This window comes from Brassica napus, chromosome A1 (assembly GCF_020379485.1).
Source record: "Brassica napus cultivar Da-Ae chromosome A1, Da-Ae, whole genome shotgun sequence".
Classification (NCBI taxonomy): Eukaryota; Viridiplantae; Streptophyta; class Magnoliopsida; order Brassicales; family Brassicaceae; genus Brassica; species Brassica napus.
Window position 1 is genome coordinate 7,976,141 of NC_063434.1, and position 22,314 is coordinate 7,998,454.

Here is a 22,314-nt window from a genome sequence, read left to right on the forward strand (position 1 = left end):
CACGACTCCACGAGGATCGACTAAATCGACACCCTTCTCTCTCGCTTACGGTGTTGAAGCCATGGCTCCTGCAGAAGTTAACGTTTCAAGCCTCAGACGTTCCAAAATGCCTCAATACGTCGAGCTAAACAAGGAGATGCTACTCGACGCCCTCGATGAGATAGAAGAACGGAGAGATCAAGCCCTACTGCGCATCCAGAATTACCAACATCAGATTGAGAGCTACTATAACAAAAAGGTCCGGGCCCGACCTTTAGAACTCGGTGATCTCGTCATGCGCAAAGTGTTTGAAAACACTAAAGAGCTTAACGCCGGTAAACTCGGCGCCAGGTGGGAAGGACCTTACAAAATCATCAAAGTTGTTAAACCTGGCGTATACCGGCTCCAAACCTCGCGCGGAGAAGAAGTCCCGCGATCATGGAACTCAATGCATCTACGACGTTTCTACTCGTAGAAGTATTTACGCCTAAAAAAAAAAAAAAAAAAAACCGAGTAGATGCACCCCCGTGGTCACTTCTACTCGACCGAGTAAATGCGCCCCTCACGGCCACTTTTACTCGGGAGAAAAACGAACTACGGATGGCTTGATCCTCAACCGAGGTACGTAGGCAGCCTTAACAGGTCCAGCTGTAACAAAAAAAACAGAGTAGATGCACCCCCGTAGTCACTTCTACTCGACCGAGTAAATGCACCACTCACAGTCACTTTTACTCGGGAAAAACGAACTACGAATGGCTTGATCCTCAACCGAGGTACGTAGGCAGCCTTAACAGGTCCAGCTGTAACAAAAACAAAGTCAAAACCTTACCTAGGTCTCAATTGAATAAACAATGACTTTCACATCGTGGTTCCCGTGCCTCCAGCAGAGGATACGCGGACACTCACACTCCTTTGCTCGCAGCTATGTCCTGATCAGACACTTGGCTCCAGGACCTTAACAGTCACGATTCACCTATGCCTAAGCATTGAACCGACTAAACAGAGTGAATCTTTGCCTTTTCTCGACTAAAATGTAACGGCCTAGCTACCCGATTGCTTAATTGTCACTGAGGAAACGGACAGAAGGACCTTTCACTCTTATACTCAATTCTTTGTTATCGACTTTTGGACAACTCCAAAACGAAACATGATGACAGCCGAGTAAAACCAATTACCGGTTCATCACTTGTCTATTTGCAAAAATTAAGAATATGAAAATCTGATGTTTCAAAACACAACAGATAAGTAAAATCGCTTAAGGGTTGCAAATACTGACAAGAAACACAAAGTAGAAAGAGTTTTAAAGTACAACAACAAGGTCTATCAAGACCACCGATGAAAACATCCTAAATATAGCATACAACAAGATCAGACGACGACGTCTTGGTCATCCCTACTCGGGTCAAGCGCTTCGATCGTTTCTTCTTCAACGACTTGATCGCCAAGGCCTTCAACCTGAGCAGAAGGGTCTGGAACTGGCAGGTTCGGGACCATCTCTTCAACAAGCGCCGGCGATGACCCGTTCTCCTCCACGCCCACTCCGTCCTCTTCCCGCTCCTCAGATGAAGAAACCAAGACCGGATCTTCAGCGGCTACATCCCCCGTATCCGTTTGAATCGCTTCCCCGGTCTCCTCGGGATCGCTCCCGTCGGGACGCTCTTCGATGGTAGTTCCTTCGGGAACGACGATACGCTCCGACAAAGCAGAAGTAATGTCTACCATCGGCTCATCGACTGGATCTTCAGTCGCCTCGCGGGAAGTGATCAACTGGGAGGCTGATTCGTGGCCAATCAGACCAACATTTGATCCATACGGGTCGAGTACCCCCATGAGCTCTTCATTCACAAATCGAGAAGGGAGGCTGAGAGGAGAGAGAGCATAATCATCCTCAGAGAACGGCTCGAGGTAAAGATTGGCGACTTCAGCCTCATACATCTTCTCCTGCTCCGAGAAGATGTTGATCATACTCGGCGGAATCGCGATCCCGCTATCTTTAATCATCTCAAGGCATTTTTTGGTTCCTGAAGCCTGCCCATATAAGTTCTTGGCCTTCTCTCGCGCGATAAGGCGATCCAGATAGCCCTTCATCTTACCGATACAGCGAGTAGACTTGTCCGCCATAGCCGTTTGGACCTTGATCCTCTCGCGGGTAACCTCCTGAACCCTGGAATCCCTCAGGCGTTGCCTCTCTTTGACCAGCGTTCCGACGACAGCGTCCCTCTCTCCCTCGAGCTCAGCCTTCTCCTTCTCAAGGGAAGCGACCAATCACTCTAAGCGAGTTTTCTCGCGGAGAGCGTCCTTCTTCGCAAGACGGTCAGACTTCAGCTTGTCTTCCAGCTCCTCGAACTTAACTCGGAGGACCTCTTTCTCTTTGGCCGCTTTGTCGCTGGCCTTTTTGTTCTCGGCGCGTAACCTCTCGATCACGCCCAATCTGGTCCGTGCGAGTTTATCCGAGGCGCCCAGCTGGACCATCGTCTGCTTCAAGGTGCTGTCGTACTTCTCCACGAGATAGTTCATGCTCCCGTCACTCTGCGTGAAGCAAAAGAGACTTAGAAAAATTTTTAAAGAAAGAGAAAGGGAAACAAGGGGAAAACAAGTTTACCCGTCTGCCCGCCATAGCCGCGTCAATGTACTCCTTTTTGAAGTATAAGTCGTCGACCGGCGGCAACTCTTTGGTCCCGCCACGAATCTGACGAGTCAGTTCAGCACACGGAAGTGGATTCAGAACCAACGGAGTCGCCTCATCGTAAAGGAATTCTACGTGATCCGGGAAGTGAACTCCTCCTCCCGCCTTCCGCGGAAGCGAACCTCCGCTTCCCGCACCAGTCTCCCTCGCAGAAGACGAAGGGGCTCCCTTACTCGACGGAGATTCATCCCGTGAGCCATCTCCGACTTCGGTAGCTGGTTCCCCACTTCTAGAAGGAATCTCGGGAGCAGAAGTCCCATCGCCTTCCGCTGACTTCTTCTTCAGTTTCTTCTTGGGACGCTCCTCAGGCGATCCCCGAGTAGAATCGGCCGGATCGTTTCTTTCCGCACCATCATTCCCTGCGGCAGTTGGAGTCTCCATAGCCCCAACAGAAGTCTCTTCACGAGACCTTTTCTTGCTCTCCTTTTTCTTCTTCTTCTTAGCCGCGATTTCAGAGACATCGGCAGAAGGTTGTGCCTCTTCCAAAGGGACACTCCTGTTCTTGGCCTTGGCCCTATTGGTCTTCCTCTTTGGGGAACTCTGAGCTGGCGGCTCAGGGTTCACATCTCCATCTGTGGAAACAGGCCTGACTTCTGAGGCACCGGCAGAAGACGATTTCGTCGAGAGCATTTGAAGCTTCCCTTTCAACAGGGCACTTAAGTCGGGAACTCCCTCCATCTTTCTAGCTTGGTTAAGGAGTTTTTGTTGCTTCCGAGTAAATAGGGAGAGACGTGATTTGCGGGGACCGAGTACACAAGGAAGTCTCGATTCCCAATCAACTATATAAGAAAGAGAAATCAGACACGGAGACTATAAAAAAGGTTCAAGAGCATCTCTCTAGGGTAAACGGCAACTTTACCTCTGGCGATCCTAGCTTGTTGCCGACGTATCCACTCCCGACTAAGATCCGGCCACCTGAGATGACTATGCGTCGCGATCAGTTGAGCAGTTTCGAAGAATTTCTCTGGATAGGCAATTGTATTGGGATGACGAACTGCAAAAGAAAAAGGGAACATCAGAACCATCGACCAGAATACGAGTAAACAGACAAATTTCTACCAAGTTGCTGATTCCATAAAACGCGATAATCGTCCCCCGGCGGCTCCTCGAAGGCATGCTCGTCGGACTTAATGAAGAAGTAAGCGCGTTGCCAATCCTGCGTCTTGTTGGGATGACCAGTCAAAACGTTGTAACTCGCTCTCATCTTTACCGAGAAGATCCCGTTAGGCTCCGCCTTCGTGAAAGTCAGCTCCTCAAACACCCTCACGCTCATCGAAACATCCATCTCCGCTGCCATAACCATCAACATGACGGCTATGCGCAGCGACCCGTTCAGCAGCTGAGAAATGGCAATATCCCGACGAAATGCGTAAGACGTGATCAGTCTGGGGATTGGGAACCAGAGCTTCGTCTGATCCTTGAAGTAAGATTCATACACGCACTGGTAACCAACCGGTGGCGACCACGGCCGCTGATCGGTTGACGGAATGAGGAAGGTGACTCCAGCGCCACCACTCTCTCTTAGCAATCTCTTCACGGTCTCGTTGGAAGAACAGGAACTGAAAACGTTCCCCCACGATTGAACTCGCGGGTCGCGTAACGCTTCGGGAGGCAGCGAAGGTAGTTCTTCGAAAATCCCACCAGGGTGATATATCACAGGACGACAGTCTACTTCGTAGAACGGAACACTTCTCGGAGCAGGGAGACGGCCTGACTGGTCGATACGACCCCTCCGACGAGCCCGTCTCCTAGGTCTTACGACAAGGCTAGGCGCTTCAGAACCACTCGCCTCTCTATCCTCGTCCTCAACGTTTTCTTCGATTTCTTCGCGAAACTGTCTATGGGCATCAGCGACCAGAAGGCGCTGGGAAAGGCTCATGTTCTCCGTATCCCGCAGAGCATCACGATGGATTATGTCGAAATCCTCCAACGGACCCCCGTCCGCATCCCTAGCCGGGCTTGGCGAAGTAGCTATATCTTTCCCTTTTTCCTCGCGCGATAGCCGATTCCCTGAAGCCATATCTCTTCTACTCGGGGGGACGACTAAACCAGCTAGATCGCTAGCAAAAAACCCTATGCTACGGAAGGCTTATCTAGAGAGAGAAAATAAAAGTAGAGAGAAGGGAGAGAAAGTGGAATACCTGAGCTTGCAGAGAAGAATGACGAAAGCAAAGGAGAGGCGCCTATTTATAGCAAAAACGAGGCGCATCCTTCGAAGCGTCATCATTAGGTCTACAAAGGCCTAAATGGGCTTCAAAGGCCGCCTAAATGCCCAAAAACCTACTCGCGACGGTTCGGTTTCTCGCCAAAACCGGTTTTCAATCAAGAAACCGGACCGAAATTAATCTCCGGTTCTAGCCCGAACCAATTCGACAGAGTTAACCATCCAAAGACCGCCTGGACTCCTAATCCGAGAAGTTTACCTCCCGAGTAAAACACAACGCATCGTGAGAAGACGTAACGCGGAGCGACTAGACGCGGCACGCGACTAAAACCATACACCAGTAAAACGACCTGTCGTCGGCATTAGGCCCTGTTATATGAGCGAACCTGACCCACAAATTCACTGAGACCGACAAGCCGCTCACAAGTGAACTGGGGGGGGGACTTATTGTAGGAGATGGATTACATCCCTCTACAAGGCCCATCACATAACAGGCCCTAGCCCGACAAGGTCGATCAAGCTTAGTCGGCTTAGCGGCTAGAGACGTCAGCTCGACCTCAGAGTACTTTAAGCCGGTCAGCTAAGCCGATCAGCTATACTCGGCTTGGATGAAACAGTACTAAGGCCCACATACTCGGCCTTTGGGCGACAAGGCCCAAAGGATAGGCGCGATTAGGGCACCACGCAGAAGGGCACTATAAGAGAGAAGGAGGAGGCAACGAAAAAGGGGACTTTTGGAGAAATCACATACTAAGCGGCTAGATTTAGGGTTTCCTAATCATCTCTTTGATCTTGTCGTTTAAACCTCTGATCTTGTCTCCTTACCTTCGATCAGTCTTGTAACCCACTGTGTTGATTCTAATAAAAACGTCTTTAGTCATCCCATTTTCTAAGTTATCATTCTAATCGACTGAATCCTGTACAAACAAGTCGCAGATGCGATATTGTCAGTCAACAACACAAGATTGCTTCAGAGTGCGTTTAGAAAAGAAGAACAAGGAAGTTGTATCCATGGGAAGAGAAGAAAAGGGACCAAAGCCAAAGCCTTACCCTTTACGGAACATATTCCCGAACTCGTCATTTGATTTTGGCGTCTCATCTGCTGCGATGGATTTGGGTGTCGTGAAGTTTAACATTTCGTGTACAATAACATGTCGTGAAGTTTAACATTTCATCTTACCAAGTAACATCTTTCTGTTCTTTGCTATAGCTGCTGCAAGGTGCTCTTCATCCACAAAGTCAACATATGCTAGTCCCTGCGAGACACAAGGGCATGAAGCATATTAATATGTTGGTATGATTCGCCAGAACAGAAACTAGCAATGTTGGTATGATTCACTAAAACAGAAACTATTGCGTCTTGTCTCCGGGGTTCGGTAGACATGGATTCTATAATGGGGTCTCAATTTGCCGGGTTATTTGAGTTGCATGTTGTTCGTTGCCCCAACTCTGCGAAGCTAATAAACAGTTGCCTCTGCCGTCAGCTTCTTACCGATAGCAAGTACGAGCTTTGTTTCACTTTGCGACTTATCCTCTTTGCTTCTCACTGGATGAGTTTCAACAAATAACTGGGTTGAACTGCGGAGCATTCGATGCTGCCGATTCTGAAGCAGAGGATGATCTAGGTTCAACTATGTGGCACGCGCTTTTTCTAATCATGCAACTCATCTGTCAATCAAATAAATTATATAAATGATGGAATGAGAATGTGTTGCAACATGTCTAGGCTAATATTATAATTACACTATGGAGGAGCAAGTTGTATTAATGAAGAAAGAAGGTTATACAAAAAAAAAACGGTTATTATCTTAACGCATATAAATAGTGTAAATATACATATTTTTGTGAAAAATGTAATGTAAGTACTATTTATTATGATTGCATAAGAATAAGATAGTTTTCAAAAGTATAAACTATTTAGGCCTATTTAACAGAAAGAAAGAAAGAAAAAAAAACTATTTATTGAGTATGATTGAATAGTTAGAAATTTTAAAAATAAAAGCATATAAAATACAATAGGTTAAAAAAAACATATAGGCAAAAATATTAAAAGGAATCATATTTTAATATTTAAGAAACATAATATGTTAAAACTGATAGCAATTAAACATAATACTCGAAATAAAATTCTAAGAAGGTTAAAAGTGAGTCCGACCGAACCTAGTTACAAAATCTATTTAAAATAGATGTGTCAGAGGTGTTAAAAAGTTAAGTTCTAGCATCAATACGAGTCGAATTAAGGGTTTCGTCGGGAGCGCCTCCAATGATGAAACGCAAGGAACATGAGAAGGGCAGCTTGGAGGCGATCCCTCTGAAGAAGAAGATGGTGACCCATCACCAAAAACAAGTATTTTGCGACGAGTCAAAGGACAATGGCGTTGGAAGCGGCGACAAGAGCCCAGGTAAGAAGCTAAAGGTCCTCCTCCCTTACGATATGGAGGTGGAGACACTGAGTAGATTGCCTGGAAAGTCGCTTTTGAAGTTCTCTATGCGTGTCCAAGAATTGGTATTCCCTTATCCGAAGCCAAAGATTCGTCGCTTCTTACTACGCTGCCAAGCCATCCCGTTTTGTAGCCGCTTTCACCAACAGTGTATTTGGTAAACCCGAGCGTCTCTTCATCATGTCGGGAGAGGAGGAGGAGGGAACTTCTTCTTTGGTTGCCAATCTAGACATGACAATACCCTCAGTGACCTTGCCTCACGGCAGCGCCAAGTTTTCTTCCGTCCATGGCTTTCTCGCTTGTTTTGACTTGTCAAAGTTCATTATATGTAACCCTAGCACGGGGCAAGTCATTACCTTTCACTGCAAGGCAACGGGCACATCCTTGGGATACGATCCTGTAGATGATCAATTCAAAGCATTGACCCAGGTGACATCTATCTATGCTCATAACCCTAGTTCCATGGTGCACGAGGTTATAACACTTGGACGAGGAGGAGTAGTATCTCGTACCCAAGTTACCTCCCCGCCTCATCACCCTCTAACTATGGGACGATGCATCAATGGTTTCATTTATTATGCTGCTTGGGCTCCAATTTTTGGAGCAACTCCTGTGTTTGTGTGTTTTGATGTTATACATGAGAGGATACTAAGTTTTATCACAACGCCTAAGGATGTCATGCTTCGGGGGGCTTTTACCCTATTGATAGAATACAAAGGGAAGCTAGCTGTCGTTGTACCAGACTGTTCTAAATTTGGTCTTTCTTTCAACCGTTTTTATCTTTGGATACTGGAGGATGCGACGAAACATGAGTGGTCCAAACAAACATTTGAGCTTCCCTTGTCTCTTCCCTTCTCTCCTGCGGCGGGTGAGCGTTTGATTTCCCAAGGAACCAACAAGGCTGGTGACATCGTTTTCTCCCCAACAACTCTGCCAGGCCGTGCCCAGCCCTTCTATGTTTTCTACTTCAACCCAGACACGAAAAACATTAGAAGAGTCAGGGTCCACGGAGTCGCTGATACTGAAGAGTTCTGGAGCCGTTATGGACTCACTGGCATTTGTCGCGCCTCTTTCTCACCCCAACACGCTGATAGTATTGCTTCTTTATAAAGCCAACTTGAAGCCAAGTGCATTGTTTTGGCTTTGTGTGCATTGAAAGATCTTACCTCCTTATGTTACAGTCCAAGATACATTTACTCTTGTGTAGGCTTGTGTGCTTTGAAGGTGATGATGATAATAAAACAATTTATGTTAAACGAAGACCAGATGGCACAGATTATTATTATTATTACTAGGGATTAACCCGGGCTACGCCCGGGATTTTTATTTTTTTCTAATTTAAGTTGTTAAATTATTTATATTTAGGTTATGATATATATTTATATAAATGTTAAGATGCATGCCATAATTAAAATTTATTTTTAAATTTTAACACGTTAAATTAACATATTTTTTACTATTTAAATATTTTTTTGTAATTTTGCTGGCTATCTAGTTATCATATTTAGCAAAACTATATGTTGAGTGTTGGAATAAATGTTTTAGATATAACTGCAGAGTATTTTCGGATCGACCACATGCCCAACAATCGATCGATCCGTAAAAAGATGGTCGATCTCCTTGGCCAGGTAAGTACAATTTTAGCAAAAATATCTTTGATTTTCAAATATTAAGTATATAACTATTCTTTTAAATATTGTTTTTTTGAATTGTATTTTTTGATTAAATTATTGTATTATAATGTTTATGTAAATATTTTTTGTGATGTTTGAATTTGTGTTGTTCGTATACTTAACCTAGATGATATTGATGTTTAACAATATATTGTTTTCTGGAAATAGAAAATAATGATATAACAAAACGTATCTAATACTTGTTAAATGATAGTATAATGTAAATTACATCCATTATTTGAAAATAACTATTTGTTGTTTTTATTTTTTTTTCTAAATCAGAAATTATTTTTATTTAAAAAAATTATTCATATATAATATAATAGTTTAAGTTTGGAAGATTAATCTATATATATAAATTATGTATATTTAAAAAATAATAATTTAAGATATTATATATTGAGTAACTGAATAAAAGCTGAATTTTTTATCTTGAAAATCAAATATTTATATTTTTGTCTTCATGTTATACTCACCAATCCATCATTGATATTTATAACTTATTATGTTTTTTAAAAAAACTTATTTTTAAGTAATAAACGAATTTAATAAATTAAATTCAGCACCTATAATGTTTTGTAAACTATATTTGAAAACTCTCTAAAATTATATTTTAAGCATAATATTACTATTATTTAATTTAAGTTATTTTAAGCATAATATATGCTAAACTAACTTAAACTATATTTACAATAGGACCATCCTAAACCGGTTAATAAACCAAAAACAATACTAAACCAACATGAACCAATACCTGATTCGGCGAGGATGGAAGTGTTTCGGGATAAACGCTTAAATGGTTATTAATTGCAATGGCTTGATCATGAAAGAGTTTGTATGAATATTAACAATAAAATCATGGATTAGATTAATTTAAATTTGTAAGAATACTTTTGAGTCTATGAAAAGCAATTCAATTCCATGAATAAGTTTGGATTTTGGAAGTTACGGGTTTCCCAACAATGAATCTACCTAACAAAAAGTTCGTTGTTATAAAAAAATCTCCTTCAAGGTCGTTAAAGGTTTTTGGGACGGCAAGAGTTGATGGTGGAACCATTGTTTTGCTCGAGTGCTTTGAAGTTTTCTTTGATAGTGTGAGGTTGATGTTGATGGAATAATGAGTTTTATAGGGACTTTCTTGATGTAAAACTATACATTTTTTTGTTTAATGTGGTATTTCCATTTTTATATAATTTACTACAATTTTAAGATAGATGTACATTTTAAGATAGATGTTTAAATTTTAATGTACTTTTTCTATTTTTTAAAATGTTTATTTCCATTTCTTATATTTTTTTATTTACGTAATATCTATATTTTATATTTTAAAATAGATATTTAAATCTTAATGTACTTTTCCATTTTTTTAAATTGTGTATTTACTTATATTATATATTTTACATTTTAAGATGGATGTTTAATGCTTAATAACTGTAGCATAATATTATCTCTAGTTAAAACAAAGAAAAACTTTACTTCTAATTTTATTTTTTATTTTTTCCCCTTTCATATCTTTTATTTTCCCTCTCTTCTTTACTCCAATTTATATCATTTAGAATTGTTGTCTTAAGTTAAGTTGACTTTATGTGATAGTAGAATCACATTTTTTTTTACTTTCTCCACCTCCTAACCTGTTACACATTCATAGTATACGGTCATTCCTCATTAATATAAGGATGAATAGTTATTGATCAAGTGATGAGACCTCATCGTCATCTTCTTCTTCTTCTTTGGAAGAATCGATGGAACTTTGCAGCTGTCATAGTTGGATTCAATGGAAGGTTGTGTGTCGATGGGAGAGTTCAATATGTAGCAGCCGCATAAGATTATAACTCTATATGTAAACTAATCTCATCTGATACCATTAAAATATATATATATATATATATCATGATGGCTGATGCAAGAAAAATATTCATATAGCTATACAATGAAGAAAGAAAAAAACTTTTTTTTGGTCTAAAAAAGAACTGTAATAATCTTAGTTAAAACTATGCTTTGTGGAGTGGCTGCACAAGAATAACCTTTCCTGAATCTATCTTTTTTCAGACTCTTCATATCAATTTCTACTGCAAACATTGCAGAAACGGGTCTGTGATCTGAAAACCGTGACTCTCCTGGAGTATAAGAAAGTTATACTCCTTCTCCTCTCCATAGAATCAGATCACACCTGAAAATATTCCAAATTAAAAAAAAATAGAGATTTCTAAGAATCCAAACACACCACGAAATGTGTTTCTAGAGTTTACGATAGTACCAAGCATGAGTACATAGTTGTTTTCTTTTCTTAAGACTTTGTGGCTTCTCCGGCATAAGCAGAGAAGACTCTTCATGGCCCTCTTTTCATGTCGAGCTGAAGTTATCACAGATCACAAACGTTGGTTAACTGCAAAAACCAAAATTTGAAGATTTGAGTTTTTAAGATCATTCATACTACAAAACCTGGTCTTTCTCAAGAAGTGTGTCACAAATCATTGTCTTCTAGAAGTGAGAAGAACAGTGATTTTTGAAGAAGTGAGAAGAACACTTACGGCCCTGCAAAGTGAGACATAACCCATTCCATATTTGTGGCAATTATCAGGATCTCTAAGTAGACCAGACCTCATTTGTCTTTACAGAAAAAACTAAACTAAAGTTGAGTGGTATATTAGATTTATTAACAAAAAGAGTGTTTTAAGTAATAACCAACGTTGTTCAAATATTTGTGAGCACCATGACCAAGAAGATTGACTCCATCAAGAGTGATATAAAATCCAACTGTCGTTATCAGTAGAATATCCATCACTGGTTTTGATGAAGTTATGAACAGATGCAAAAGCTTCATCATCTCTACTTGCAATTTTTTCCCTAAAGCGAATACCTACGAACATAACATATACACATGATCTCAGTTGTTGCGTATGCATTTAAGCAGAATAAACAATGAAATAGTAGAGCTGCGAGAAAACAGAGCTTGAACATACTCTATACCTGAAAATTACGTAAATCTTATTCTCAATAAAACAATGTATTGAACCTAATCCTTAATCAACCTGAAGATCTAACAAAGTGAAAATGCTATAATTAGAATGGTCAAACTATAATTAGAGTGGTCAAAGGAAGGAAAAAAAAATTGACGTTTTTCTGCTGCAGAAAGTAGACCATCACACCTTAAACCGTACCAGAAGCTTCAAATTTATTACACATTTCAAAATCCATACCTTACGAAGCTGATATGAACACCAAAACTTTGATTAACAGCGATAAAATCAAATCATTCAAAAAATAATAGAAGAAGAATATGTACCTTCGGGACTAAACTCAACATCGTCACAGCGCTCAAGCCCTTGGCGAATCTAACCACCCTCATGGCAATCTCAACTCCAGTTTCATCGTCATCAGCTGTTGCGCTTGTTTGGAGATTTGAGGAAGGAAAGAAGATCAGTATATAAAGAAGGAGGAAAACAGAGAGATGAAACGAAATCATTAAGAAGGTATTGATTGATTGAAACGAAAGTATTGATTGTGTAGAAGTGGCTCAATTACTATTCAGTTTCTTTGCTCTTCAACTGGAGAAGACGAAGTGGTAGAGGCGTAGAGAATCGTCATCCTTCGACAGGTTTATTTTGTGATTTGGGTCTCATTGAGCAGATTAAAAATTCGATGTAGCCCATACGCAAAACTTATAGGATGAAGCCCACACTGTGAGGCTTGTCTGATGTGGCAAAATAGAAGTTTTTTATTGGTCGATTTAATTAAACGACGTGGACAGCTTCTCCACTCACCTTATTCTTCTTTTAGTATTGTGTTGATTTTATGAGTAGAATATTATGGGTAGACTAGTATTATGATCCCACTATGCAGGAGTTATATTCATGAAATGTTATACAAATTATCTTAAAACATACTAGATTTTGATCCGCGTGACCGTGCAAATGTATTTTTTCAAAAATATGTTTTTATTTGTTTTCATGTCAATAATACTAGGGGTGGACAAAATACCAAATTTGAAGAACCGATCCCGATCCAAAAAATAGTAATAAACCCAAACTAAAATTGATTAAATATCTCAATTATTCAAAATTTTAGTTTTTGGAGAACCGAAACCAAATCCTAAGTATTTCAAATATCCGAATGTATCCGAAAAAGATTTATATATACTTACATATTAAGTATTTTTTTAGATTTACGCATTTTATGGACGGATAAAGACATGATGGCCGGACTGAAAACATGGTAATCTTGCAATAACTTCAAATTGTATATTTAGTTATTGAAAATTATCTAATTATCTTAACACAAACGAGAGCTTCAGATGCGACATTGTCAGTCTACAACATAAGATTGGTTCAGAGAGTGTGTTAAGAAAAGAAGAACAAGAAAGTTGTATCCAGGGGAAGAGAAGAGAAGGGACCAAAGCCCAAAGCCTTACTTTTTAAGGAACATATTCCTGAACTCGTCATTTGATTTTGGCGTCTCATCTACTGCGATGGGTTTGGGTGTCGTGAAGCCGAGTGCTTTAACAGTTCGTGGGATGGCGAACGTGTTCTTACCCCTCACCTCCACTTCATTTCCTCGCTTTTCACCCTCTGTTTCGCCATCAAGAGATGCTTTCGCCTTGTCAGAAACCTGGGATGTGTCCTTTGAATTCCCCGAACCTTCTGTGGAAGCAAATCATACCAAGGTTAATATTATTTTGCACCAGAAGTAGCTACGTAATTAATAAACTAGAAAGACAGAGATTCTCACCATTTCCACGCCGAGTGAAATCTTTTTTACCCTTCTTTGGATTTGACCGTGCTATACTGATCTTCTTACCAAGTAACATCTTTCTGTTCTTTGCTATAGCTGCTGCAAGGTGCTCATCATCCACAAAGTCAACGTATGCCAGTCCCTGAGAGATACAAGAGCATCAAGCAATCCACAATATTGGCATGCTTCACTAAAACAAATAGTCGTTGGCAGTATGCATTTAATTGCTATCTATGGTGAACAGTTCCCAGCAACAACCGCGATGGAAAGATCTAGTTGCTTATTATCTATTACAAACAGGATTTCATCTAAAGCATGACCACGCGGAGATTTTCAGATTCATTAACAGTAACAGTAAATAATGACATCACATATTATGAAGGTGTGTTCGACAGACATACCCTTGGTTTTCCAGTGCCTTTGTCATGGAGAATGCGAATGGAAGCAACACCACCAACATCGCTAAAGAACTTGCGTATATCTTCCTCTTGCGCCTGCCAAAAACAGCATAACCTGTATCAGAATGTCCCACATTTTTCTTCCAATAGGTCTACTTCGTAAATTTAACATGAAGCTCATATATACTTACCTTAGGACTGAGATTTGAAAGAAAAGCTGTACACTCGTCTGTAAAGATTTTCGGCTTCACTGGTTTAGCGCCTTCTGACTCTTCTCTCTTTGAATCAGCTGCTTTTTCAGTCTCTGACTTACTTATTTTGTTTGGTACAGTTGCAGTCTTACCTTCTGCTTCCTCGTCATTCATCTTTTGACCTTTACTCTTTTGCCGCTTAGCAGAAGACTCTTCTTCTACATTCGGTCCAGCTTTTCTCTTTTCACGTGTACTCTTTTGTGGGTTATGCTCTTTTACGCCGGCTGACGGTTTGACAGGTGCAGACTCTTGTTGTAGCCTTATCAGTTGTAGCTCTTCCAAGCGGGGTGTTACCTAAGGAACCAAAAACCAGCAAATCATATAATTTACAGCTTTTACAATTCGTCAACGTGTCCTTTTAGCACGAATGCATTGCTTTTTAAATAAGAACTTCAGAGTCTAAATTTCGGAAGCCAAGAGTAACCCAGTAAACATGAATCTAATACTAATTTAACAGATTAAGTTTGGCGTATTTATCACATCACGGTTAGCATAAAATCCAAAACCAGTTTAAATCTATCAATATTCACCATTATCTAGAAATGTCGAAAGATAGTAAACAATAATACCTTTTGTACTGCATGGTCAAAATCTTCCAAAGCTCCATGCTCCCTTTCAAAGCGCAACCATCCATGGCATATATCCTGGAAGATTGTCCTTCTTAGGAAATGATATAGGCGTATAGAAATTCGACATGGATACTTAGCATACGGTGCATTCATATTTCCAGTTGCCACCTTTACAGATGGTTTCTCTAATCTATATCAATAATAGACTGCAATTTTAGGGGCATGTGAAGCCAAAGAATGTGTTGTTAGAGCTAAATATCCCTACTTCGATAACAAAGCAAAAGTAAGAGTAACACATAAAACAAGAGGGAATAGAGTGCATACTTCTGAGCCAGTCCCATCAAATTTTCTTGTATAGCACCTCCGGTAAATAGATCTTGCTTCCTTTACATGCCCCAAACGTACTTCCATATCGATATATGCATGCCAGGCTGCTAGCATCCCACCACTGGAGAGAAGGAAGTAACATAAATTATAATGGACCAGTTTACCTTATTCTGACAAGTGACAAATGCTGTAATCTACCTGGATTATTTGAAGAATAAAACTATAATAAATCAAATATAAGGGATATAGCTTGCAAAACCTCTTTTTCAGAAAGCTGTCCCAAACACCTCTTGCTCCAGCTAGATCTTTTCCAATATTCAGTTCCAAGTTAGCCCAGTAAGCATGTAAACGCACCAAACTGTCTGTATTTTGCATCTGAGGCGTTAGATAATCAGATGCTTGCTGACAGGAAAGAAACATTAAGTTAGTTCAAGTGATGCAGAAGAGGTCCAAATCACGAGAAAAGCTAAATGCAAAACCACTTTTACAAAAAAAAAACCTAGATAGCATTTCAAATAGAAAGATGCAACTAACTAAAAGAACTGCTAACATAGAAAGATCTTGAAAGATGGGAACAGGAATTTGAGGATATTATTGATGGTAAAAGCAGCATACAAACCTGAAAAGTTTCTCTTATTAGAGAATAATCCAAAGTCTCCACCATCGAAGTTGAAATCATTCTCCTTCTCAGACCATCTACTCGAGTGAGGTATAATTCCAGGTACTGATGAGGAACATCTCATAAGAATTACATTGGATAGAGTGAATGGATACATGCAAGAAAATAGATAAGAAAATCATGGAAGCAAAAGCTGTACCTCCTCAAAAGAGGAAAATGTGCACTGCAATGACTTCTCAAAGACCTGTATGAAACAATTTGAATGGTAGAATATTTCTCAGCATAACTTTCTGAAAATCTCATAGCACAACAAATGAGATATGGTAAGAAGACGATAACAGGGATAAATCAATGTTGGGGCGAGTATCCTTTCCTTTCAATATATTTATTTTGGTTTTTAATTTAAACAACAGAGACTTACATCATAAATATCTTTTTCAGATGCAGAACCACGCTCTAAAGCAAGCAAATAACGAGTCCAAAGATCTCCAGTCCAAGGGCAACTTCTAGTCGCCCTAGAATAAGCATGCGTTATAGCTTTTCCAACCTGCGCAGGAAGTTCATAGTACAAATAAAGCAGAAAATGTTAGAGAAAACAAGATAAGACTGACAAAAAAATCCCACAAAGAAGCTACAACAAGAGATGAAAAACCTTCAAAGTTTTATCAAGATAGCTGGTGTAGTCTATCCACAAGTCACTTGAAACCGGGAATTCAGCCACAGCACGTTCATATATAGCTTGAACTCGGGTAGGATCTCCAGACGTCTGCTCAAACTTAATGTAACTCTACAAAAAAACAGTCATCAGGTTTCCAAATAGACAAGTCTCTAGATTCAGATCCGTCACGCAATATGATTACAGATGGTAGGCATATTACAATTCAACTTCAACACAGCATACAGACAAATATCAACTAAGCCATACGCACCATGAAATGCTGAAACTTTTCCGTGTCGGATAAATCTTTCTTGGATATGTTCTCTTCAAGATGGGCACGTTCACTATACATCTGTAGTGCCTCCTTGTTTGCAACAGCAACCTGGGGAGAAACCTTACTCAAATCATCAGATCCAATATCAAGGTCAGTGCCCTGTTCCAACTCCCAAGCCTTATATGTAGTAAGCGTGGAGCTCAAATCTTTCAGCGGAACAGACAGGTGACGGTGAAATATGCTCCGAATCCTTTGTATCTGTTTATTCCTTTCCTGCAAAATAAAACGAGTTCTTACTAAATCCAAAGAACTATAACCAAATGAAAATTTTGTTCTCCCGCTTCTTTACTCAGTGAATCTTCCTAAGACACAAACCTCGCTAACATGCTGCTAGAATGCAGTGAATAAAACGTAAATAACAAAATCAAGAAAATAAATCCCACCTCAAGGTCAGCCTTGTCAATAGTGTCTAAGATGCCTTGCTCAAACTCTCTATATCCTTCCCATATTCTATTGCCTTCAGTAACATGGAATCCCGCAGCCGGAATAGCACGTTCAAAAAGATTCCTCATCTTTGAGACTCCATCAGGTGTATACCCATGTACGGATGGATCAAACTCACGCAAGAAGTTCAGGTAGTCACACCAAAGAGATACAGACTGCATACAAGAACAAATATTAGCTTATTAATATAATAAAAGCCTCAAAGGTATACAATTCTTCCCACAAGTACTCACGAGTCACTACTTTACAATCAACAGAAGAAGAAAATGGTATACAATTCTTCGAGATGTTGTTTCCAGTAGAGAAGAGAACAGACCTGATAATCAGAAAGTCCCCGTTCGTAAAGCTTCACAATTTCAGGCACATTATCACTGCAGAAGGAACCGTAAACAAAGAATGATTAAAGCAGAGCAAGTGAAGCCTATGATGAAAATGGAAGCACGAGCAATAGATCATATTAAGAGACAAAGAACAGCAGATACTATCTTACCTAGACGCTAAAGACGCCTCATCCCGTGCCCACTCAAGCCACAAAGAAGGACTCAACGGAAACATAGCACTCATAGCTTCTCTTGCTTCTCTTAGCTTCTCAAGGTTCGCTGTTTTCCTCAGAAGCGTTATATACTGGCAACAAAAAAAAGTTTGAAAACCTGTGAGAACCCATCCATCTCCAACGAGAACGCACAACTCAAAAGGCTCTCTCAAGCACATAAGCAATAGCACAATTGTTCAAGTGTTATAGCAAAAGGGAAGAAGGTGAAGGGAGTGATTATTACTTGGACATAAGCATCGTAGTTGTAAGGATTGGCGGAGAGCTCCGACTCGAGGGCTTCAATCTGGTGATTCGACTCGGCCTCGTCCTCTGAATCGGAATCGGACTCGCCGGAATCATCCGACGAGGGTGTGATGGTTTGGGCAGGGGTAGGGTTTACGGTTGAAGCGTCTTCCATCTTCTGATCGCTGCTAACGAGTAGCTCAGTGTCATCCATCTTTAGGTTTTAGGGTTTATTTTGCTCTCTCAGTTACAACAGTGGCTGACGAACTCCTCCGTCGTCGTCGAGGCTGAAGCAACTAAATCAATTTAAAAGCTAGCTGAACCGGTTTAATGAAGTCTCTCACTAAACCAGTTGGTCAACTTTGACCTCAAATTGATATTTTAGAGCCCTTTATAGGCCCAGAAAGAAATTAAGCCTTGTTCATGAAATTTTCTTGGTTTATGTTGGTTTAGAGTAGACCAAATTGGAATTCAATTCTCGGAAGTCGGTTCCATCGGTTTCGACGGGTCAGCTTTGTTGACTTTCTAAACCTGTATACTAATCACTCGATTATACTTTGGTGATATGGGCTAGTGAAAATTAACAAGTGCTCCTAGACCAACTCGGTTTATCACCAACCAAACCGGTTCTTTCCAATTTCTCAAATTAGTTCAAAAAGTCAATGGGACCAAGTGTATGCTCTTTTCAATCTGAACATAATCAACGCAAATCAATATTATTAATTCAGGATCATTCCTATCTTTTACCCCTACCCATACCTGGAATATTACTTTTTATGCCACTGGACCTTCCTTTTTTAAAAAAACCAACTTTTACATAATTGTATCGTATTATACAATTCAAATATATCACACAGTTACGTGATGTCCGTTTAAAAAACAGTTTTTTTCTTCTAATTGCCTTTTTCAGTTTTATAAAAAGAACGTGGTTAGTTTCTTACCCACTATATTTCCACGATTTTCTACTACCAAATAAGCAGAAATAACAAAAAAAGCTGTTTTTCCTTGCATTGTGAAATTGCTCAAGTTCATAAAATTAAAAAAAAATTAAAAAATGTGAAATTTGTCAAGTTCTTTACGTCAATCTTTTTTAATAAAATATAATTAAAAAATGTGAAATTGCTCAAGTTCTTTACGTCACCATATGATTCAGTGAATTTTCCACATCATTATACAAAAATATTATAACCCAGATTATAAATACAAACACTACAATTTCCTAAATAATAATTAAATAAAAAACCCCATGATTTCTGAAAAGATAGAACATAAATACTTTTCTGAGTATTTTATTTCTTTAATCACGTAACATCACCACTACTATATTTCCGGAAAAATTCCACACCTTCCATCTTTACAGAAACTGCACTTATAAATATTGCAGTCTACGCATAACTCCACCACACCTTTAATCTTTACAGAAACTGCACTGCAATTATGGAACTCAGCTTTGTCAATCAAGTTCGTCCGTACAGAACTTCCTGGCGTCTACAAGTTAAGGTCCTTCATACTTGGAAGCAGTTCACACCTCTTTCAGGAGAAACCTTGGAAATCGTTTTCTCTGATGCATATGTACGTCTCTAAACTTTCTTATGATTCTTTCTGTTATTTTGTTCTCACTATTCGTAACTACATCTAAATGGCAAACACCTTTCTAAATCATGTTCTCTTATTTATTGTTGCGGAAACAAATGATTCCTAAATACATCTATATTTTAAATTTTTATCTAATCCGTTTATTCTTATTATATTGAAGGGTAACAAGATTCATGCATCATGTAAGAAGACATACTTTGATCGTTTGGAGAAAAAAGTACCTGTTGGTGCTTGGAGAAACATTGACAATTTCTTGGTGACTAATAATGGCGGTAGTTACAAGACTACAAATCACCAATACAAGATTGTCTTCATTCCCACCACTGACATCACTCCTTCAACACTGCAAGAGGAAAAAATGTTCCTTAGTTTGGTTGACTTTGAAAGCATTCAAAGTGGAAAACTTGATACAACCAACTTAATTGGTTAGTTTAATACATTCATACAAATTTTTACTTCTATATTTTTCTAAAGTGTTTTACGAATCTTACATATGATGTGTACAATATCAGATGTTATTGGACAAGTGTTTGAGTTGGGAGATCTGGAAACTGTGCAGTGTCACGGTAAAGAAAAAAAGAAAATCGAGTTCAGCTTGAGAGACATCAGGTAATATATTAATTTATGTATTTCTTATATCATATATTTTTTTTAATTATATTGACAATGGCTTTAGTTATACACACGTTTCAATATATGTTTTCAACAGTGATCAAAAGATACCTTGCTGCCTTTGGGGAAAGTTTTCTGAAGCAATACACAGTTTCAGCCAACAATCTGAAGAAGAAATTGTTGTATGCCTAATACGTTTTGCTAAAATCGGGACCTATCGAAGTAATCTCATATCATTTTCTTTTTATATAAAATAATACAGTGTTTATTATTTTTCTTGAATAAGAGCGTTACTGATTTTTTATTACTATTGATAATATGCAGACCAGGTTCAGATATCCAATGCGTTTGATGCATCTCAGGTCGTTTTCAACCCACCAATAAAGGAGACAGATGAGTTTATGAAAAGGTTTTGATAACAGATTAATAAATTAGATAAAGCTCAAGGAATATTATGACAAATCTATGTTAATTTATGTTTTTACAGGGTTGAACCGTCCAATGCTTTGACAACATTTCAATCTGAAAAAGACAAAATTGAGAGGGAATTAAGACGTGATAAGTGGTTGCTTTTTCCTCAGAAAGACATTGCAGAGCTTCTTGCATCATCTCAGGTTATATTTATCGATTCAATATATGTTATAGCAGTGATTTATTTGTCAAACACTAATTTCTATATATTATAAATGTAGATTGGGCAATGCAGAATCATTAGCACAATCTATGCAATTGATAAGGATTGGGGATGGTACTTTTTCGGATGCAATGCTTGCCTGGGAAAAAAGGTTCTTCCGTTTTCAACTTCAGTGAAAACAGTCAACGGAAAAGAGACTAAATCTCATGTTTGGTGGTGTGAAGGTTGCAACCATAAAGTTACAGATGTCTCCCCAAAGTAAGTTTACTTTACAAAACACAGTTTATGAATAGTCAAAAAGTTTGCATACGTAATTTGATTATGTTTATTATATTATGTAGGTTCAAGATTCATGTGAAGGTTAAGGATGGTACTGGAAAAGCTACCCTCATGTTATTGGACTGGACTGCACAAGGAATTGTGCCTGAGACTGCTCTCAACCTTCTCGATGGTTCATTTGATGAGGTATACTCTATTTCATAAACTATTAATTATAACTACATTTATTTTACAGATGCAAGTAATTTATTATGTAACTCTACATTCATTATACAGCTAGAAGATATTGATTCATTTCCTGAAGCTATTACTTCTTTGGTTGGTAAAACTTTCATGTTTGGAGTTTTCATTGAGAAAGACAATCATACAAGCAAAAGTGGGAGTTTTAAGGTTGGTAAAGTATGGAGTGAACTAAGTATGCTATTGACTGCTGGTGTCACAGAATCGGGTACTCCATCTGAAACTGAAACTACAAATTATAGTGGTGAACAGGTATCTTTTGTCTTATTCATATATAAAATTTTAATTTTAATTTAAGGACCGCAACTATTAGATAACTGAGTTTATATTGTAGGGTTCATTTCTACTGATGGGAAGTGAAGTCAACGAGGACTCTGTAACAACGCCATCATCTAAACGCAATGAAATTGCCATAACCAACGACCCAACTGAACTCACTTCGTCATCAAAGAAACATTGCACCAGAGTGTTTGTGAAAAAAGAAAAAGGTCTCAAGCAGCAGTCAAACTCGAACAAAAGTGGCTAAGGAAGTGTGGAATTGTGCTTTGTGTTTGTCGTTTTCTGTTTTTATGTTTTGAACTTTTTATGTTTTCATTGTGATTTATGTTTGTCGTTTTCTGTTTCCAGTAAGTTTGTTGTTTTCTGTTTCCAGTAAGTTTGTTCTTTGCAAGTGTTTGGTTTTATTTGAACTTTGATTAGCAATGCAGTGTTATTTACGTCTTTTTATGTTTGCTTAAAAACTCTAAAAATATTGTAAGACTAAAGTCTAAACTAACGTTTATAGTTAAACCTTAATAACATAATAATAAAAAACTAATCAGGACTGAGTTTGCGATAATATATAGATGTAAAGAAATAGGGAATTTAAAAAATTAATTTAACAATACAAAAATAATAATAATAA

General features: G+C 39.0%; 3 protein-coding genes, 1 long non-coding RNA gene and 1 pseudogene across 5 annotated transcripts; 1 reads left to right on the forward strand and 4 right to left on the reverse strand.

Moving 5' to 3' along the window:
• Nucleotides 1–2,239: 2,239 nt before the first annotated feature.
• Nucleotides 2,240–5,240, reverse strand: LOC106420640 (meiosis-specific protein ASY2-like). The gene is made up of 4 exons (XM_048735628.1): nt 3,725–5,240; nt 3,525–3,659; nt 2,582–3,444; nt 2,240–2,508 (listed from the first exon to the last, which is right to left on the reverse strand). Exons 1-4 carry the CDS (start codon nt 4,683–4,685, stop codon nt 2,245–2,247), a joined length of 2,223 nt encoding a protein of 740 aa, XP_048591585.1. The 5' UTR covers nt 4,686–5,240; the 3' UTR covers nt 2,240–2,244.
• A 1,792-nt stretch (nt 5,241–7,032) lies between these two features.
• LOC106413148 lies at nt 7,033–8,563 on the forward strand (annotated as a pseudogene).
• A 2,239-nt stretch (nt 8,564–10,802) lies between these two features.
• Nucleotides 10,803–12,978, reverse strand: LOC111214162. Of its 2 annotated transcripts, XM_048741538.1 has the most exons (5): nt 12,230–12,978; nt 12,093–12,152; nt 11,633–11,803; nt 11,201–11,478; nt 10,803–11,113 (listed from the first exon to the last, which is right to left on the reverse strand). In XM_048741538.1, the coding sequence occupies exons 1-4, from the start codon at nt 12,407–12,409 to the stop codon at nt 11,425–11,427; spliced, it is 465 nt and encodes a 154-aa protein (XP_048597495.1). In that variant the 5' UTR covers nt 12,410–12,978; the 3' UTR covers nt 10,803–11,113; nt 11,201–11,424. The 2 variants fall into 2 exon arrangements, 1 of the variants encoding a protein (XP_048597495.1); XR_002663667.2 differs by lacking the exon at nt 12,230–12,978 and having other exon boundaries at nt 11,201–11,296; nt 11,386–11,803; nt 11,914–12,114.
• Nucleotides 12,979–13,170: 192 nt separating this feature from the next.
• Nucleotides 13,171–18,353, reverse strand: LOC106415583 (squamous cell carcinoma antigen recognized by T-cells 3). Its single transcript, XM_013856334.3, has 16 exons — nt 18,051–18,353; nt 17,765–17,898; nt 17,591–17,645; nt 17,214–17,429; nt 16,768–17,043; nt 16,491–16,625; nt 16,260–16,385; nt 16,038–16,082; nt 15,839–15,943; nt 15,479–15,621; nt 15,217–15,340; nt 14,893–14,967; nt 14,264–14,617; nt 14,076–14,168; nt 13,672–13,816; nt 13,171–13,583 (listed from the first exon to the last, which is right to left on the reverse strand). The coding sequence occupies exons 1-16, from the start codon at nt 18,261–18,263 to the stop codon at nt 13,351–13,353; spliced, it is 2,472 nt and encodes an 823-aa protein (XP_013711788.1). The 5' UTR covers nt 18,264–18,353; the 3' UTR covers nt 13,171–13,350.
• Nucleotides 18,354–19,823: 1,470 nt separating this feature from the next.
• On the reverse strand, nt 19,824–22,312 carry LOC125578546. Its single transcript, XR_007316653.1, has 2 exons — nt 20,137–22,312; nt 19,824–19,988 (listed from the first exon to the last, which is right to left on the reverse strand). It is a non-coding gene; the product is annotated as an uncharacterized LOC125578546 (long non-coding RNA).
• Nucleotides 22,313–22,314: the final 2 nt, after the last annotated feature.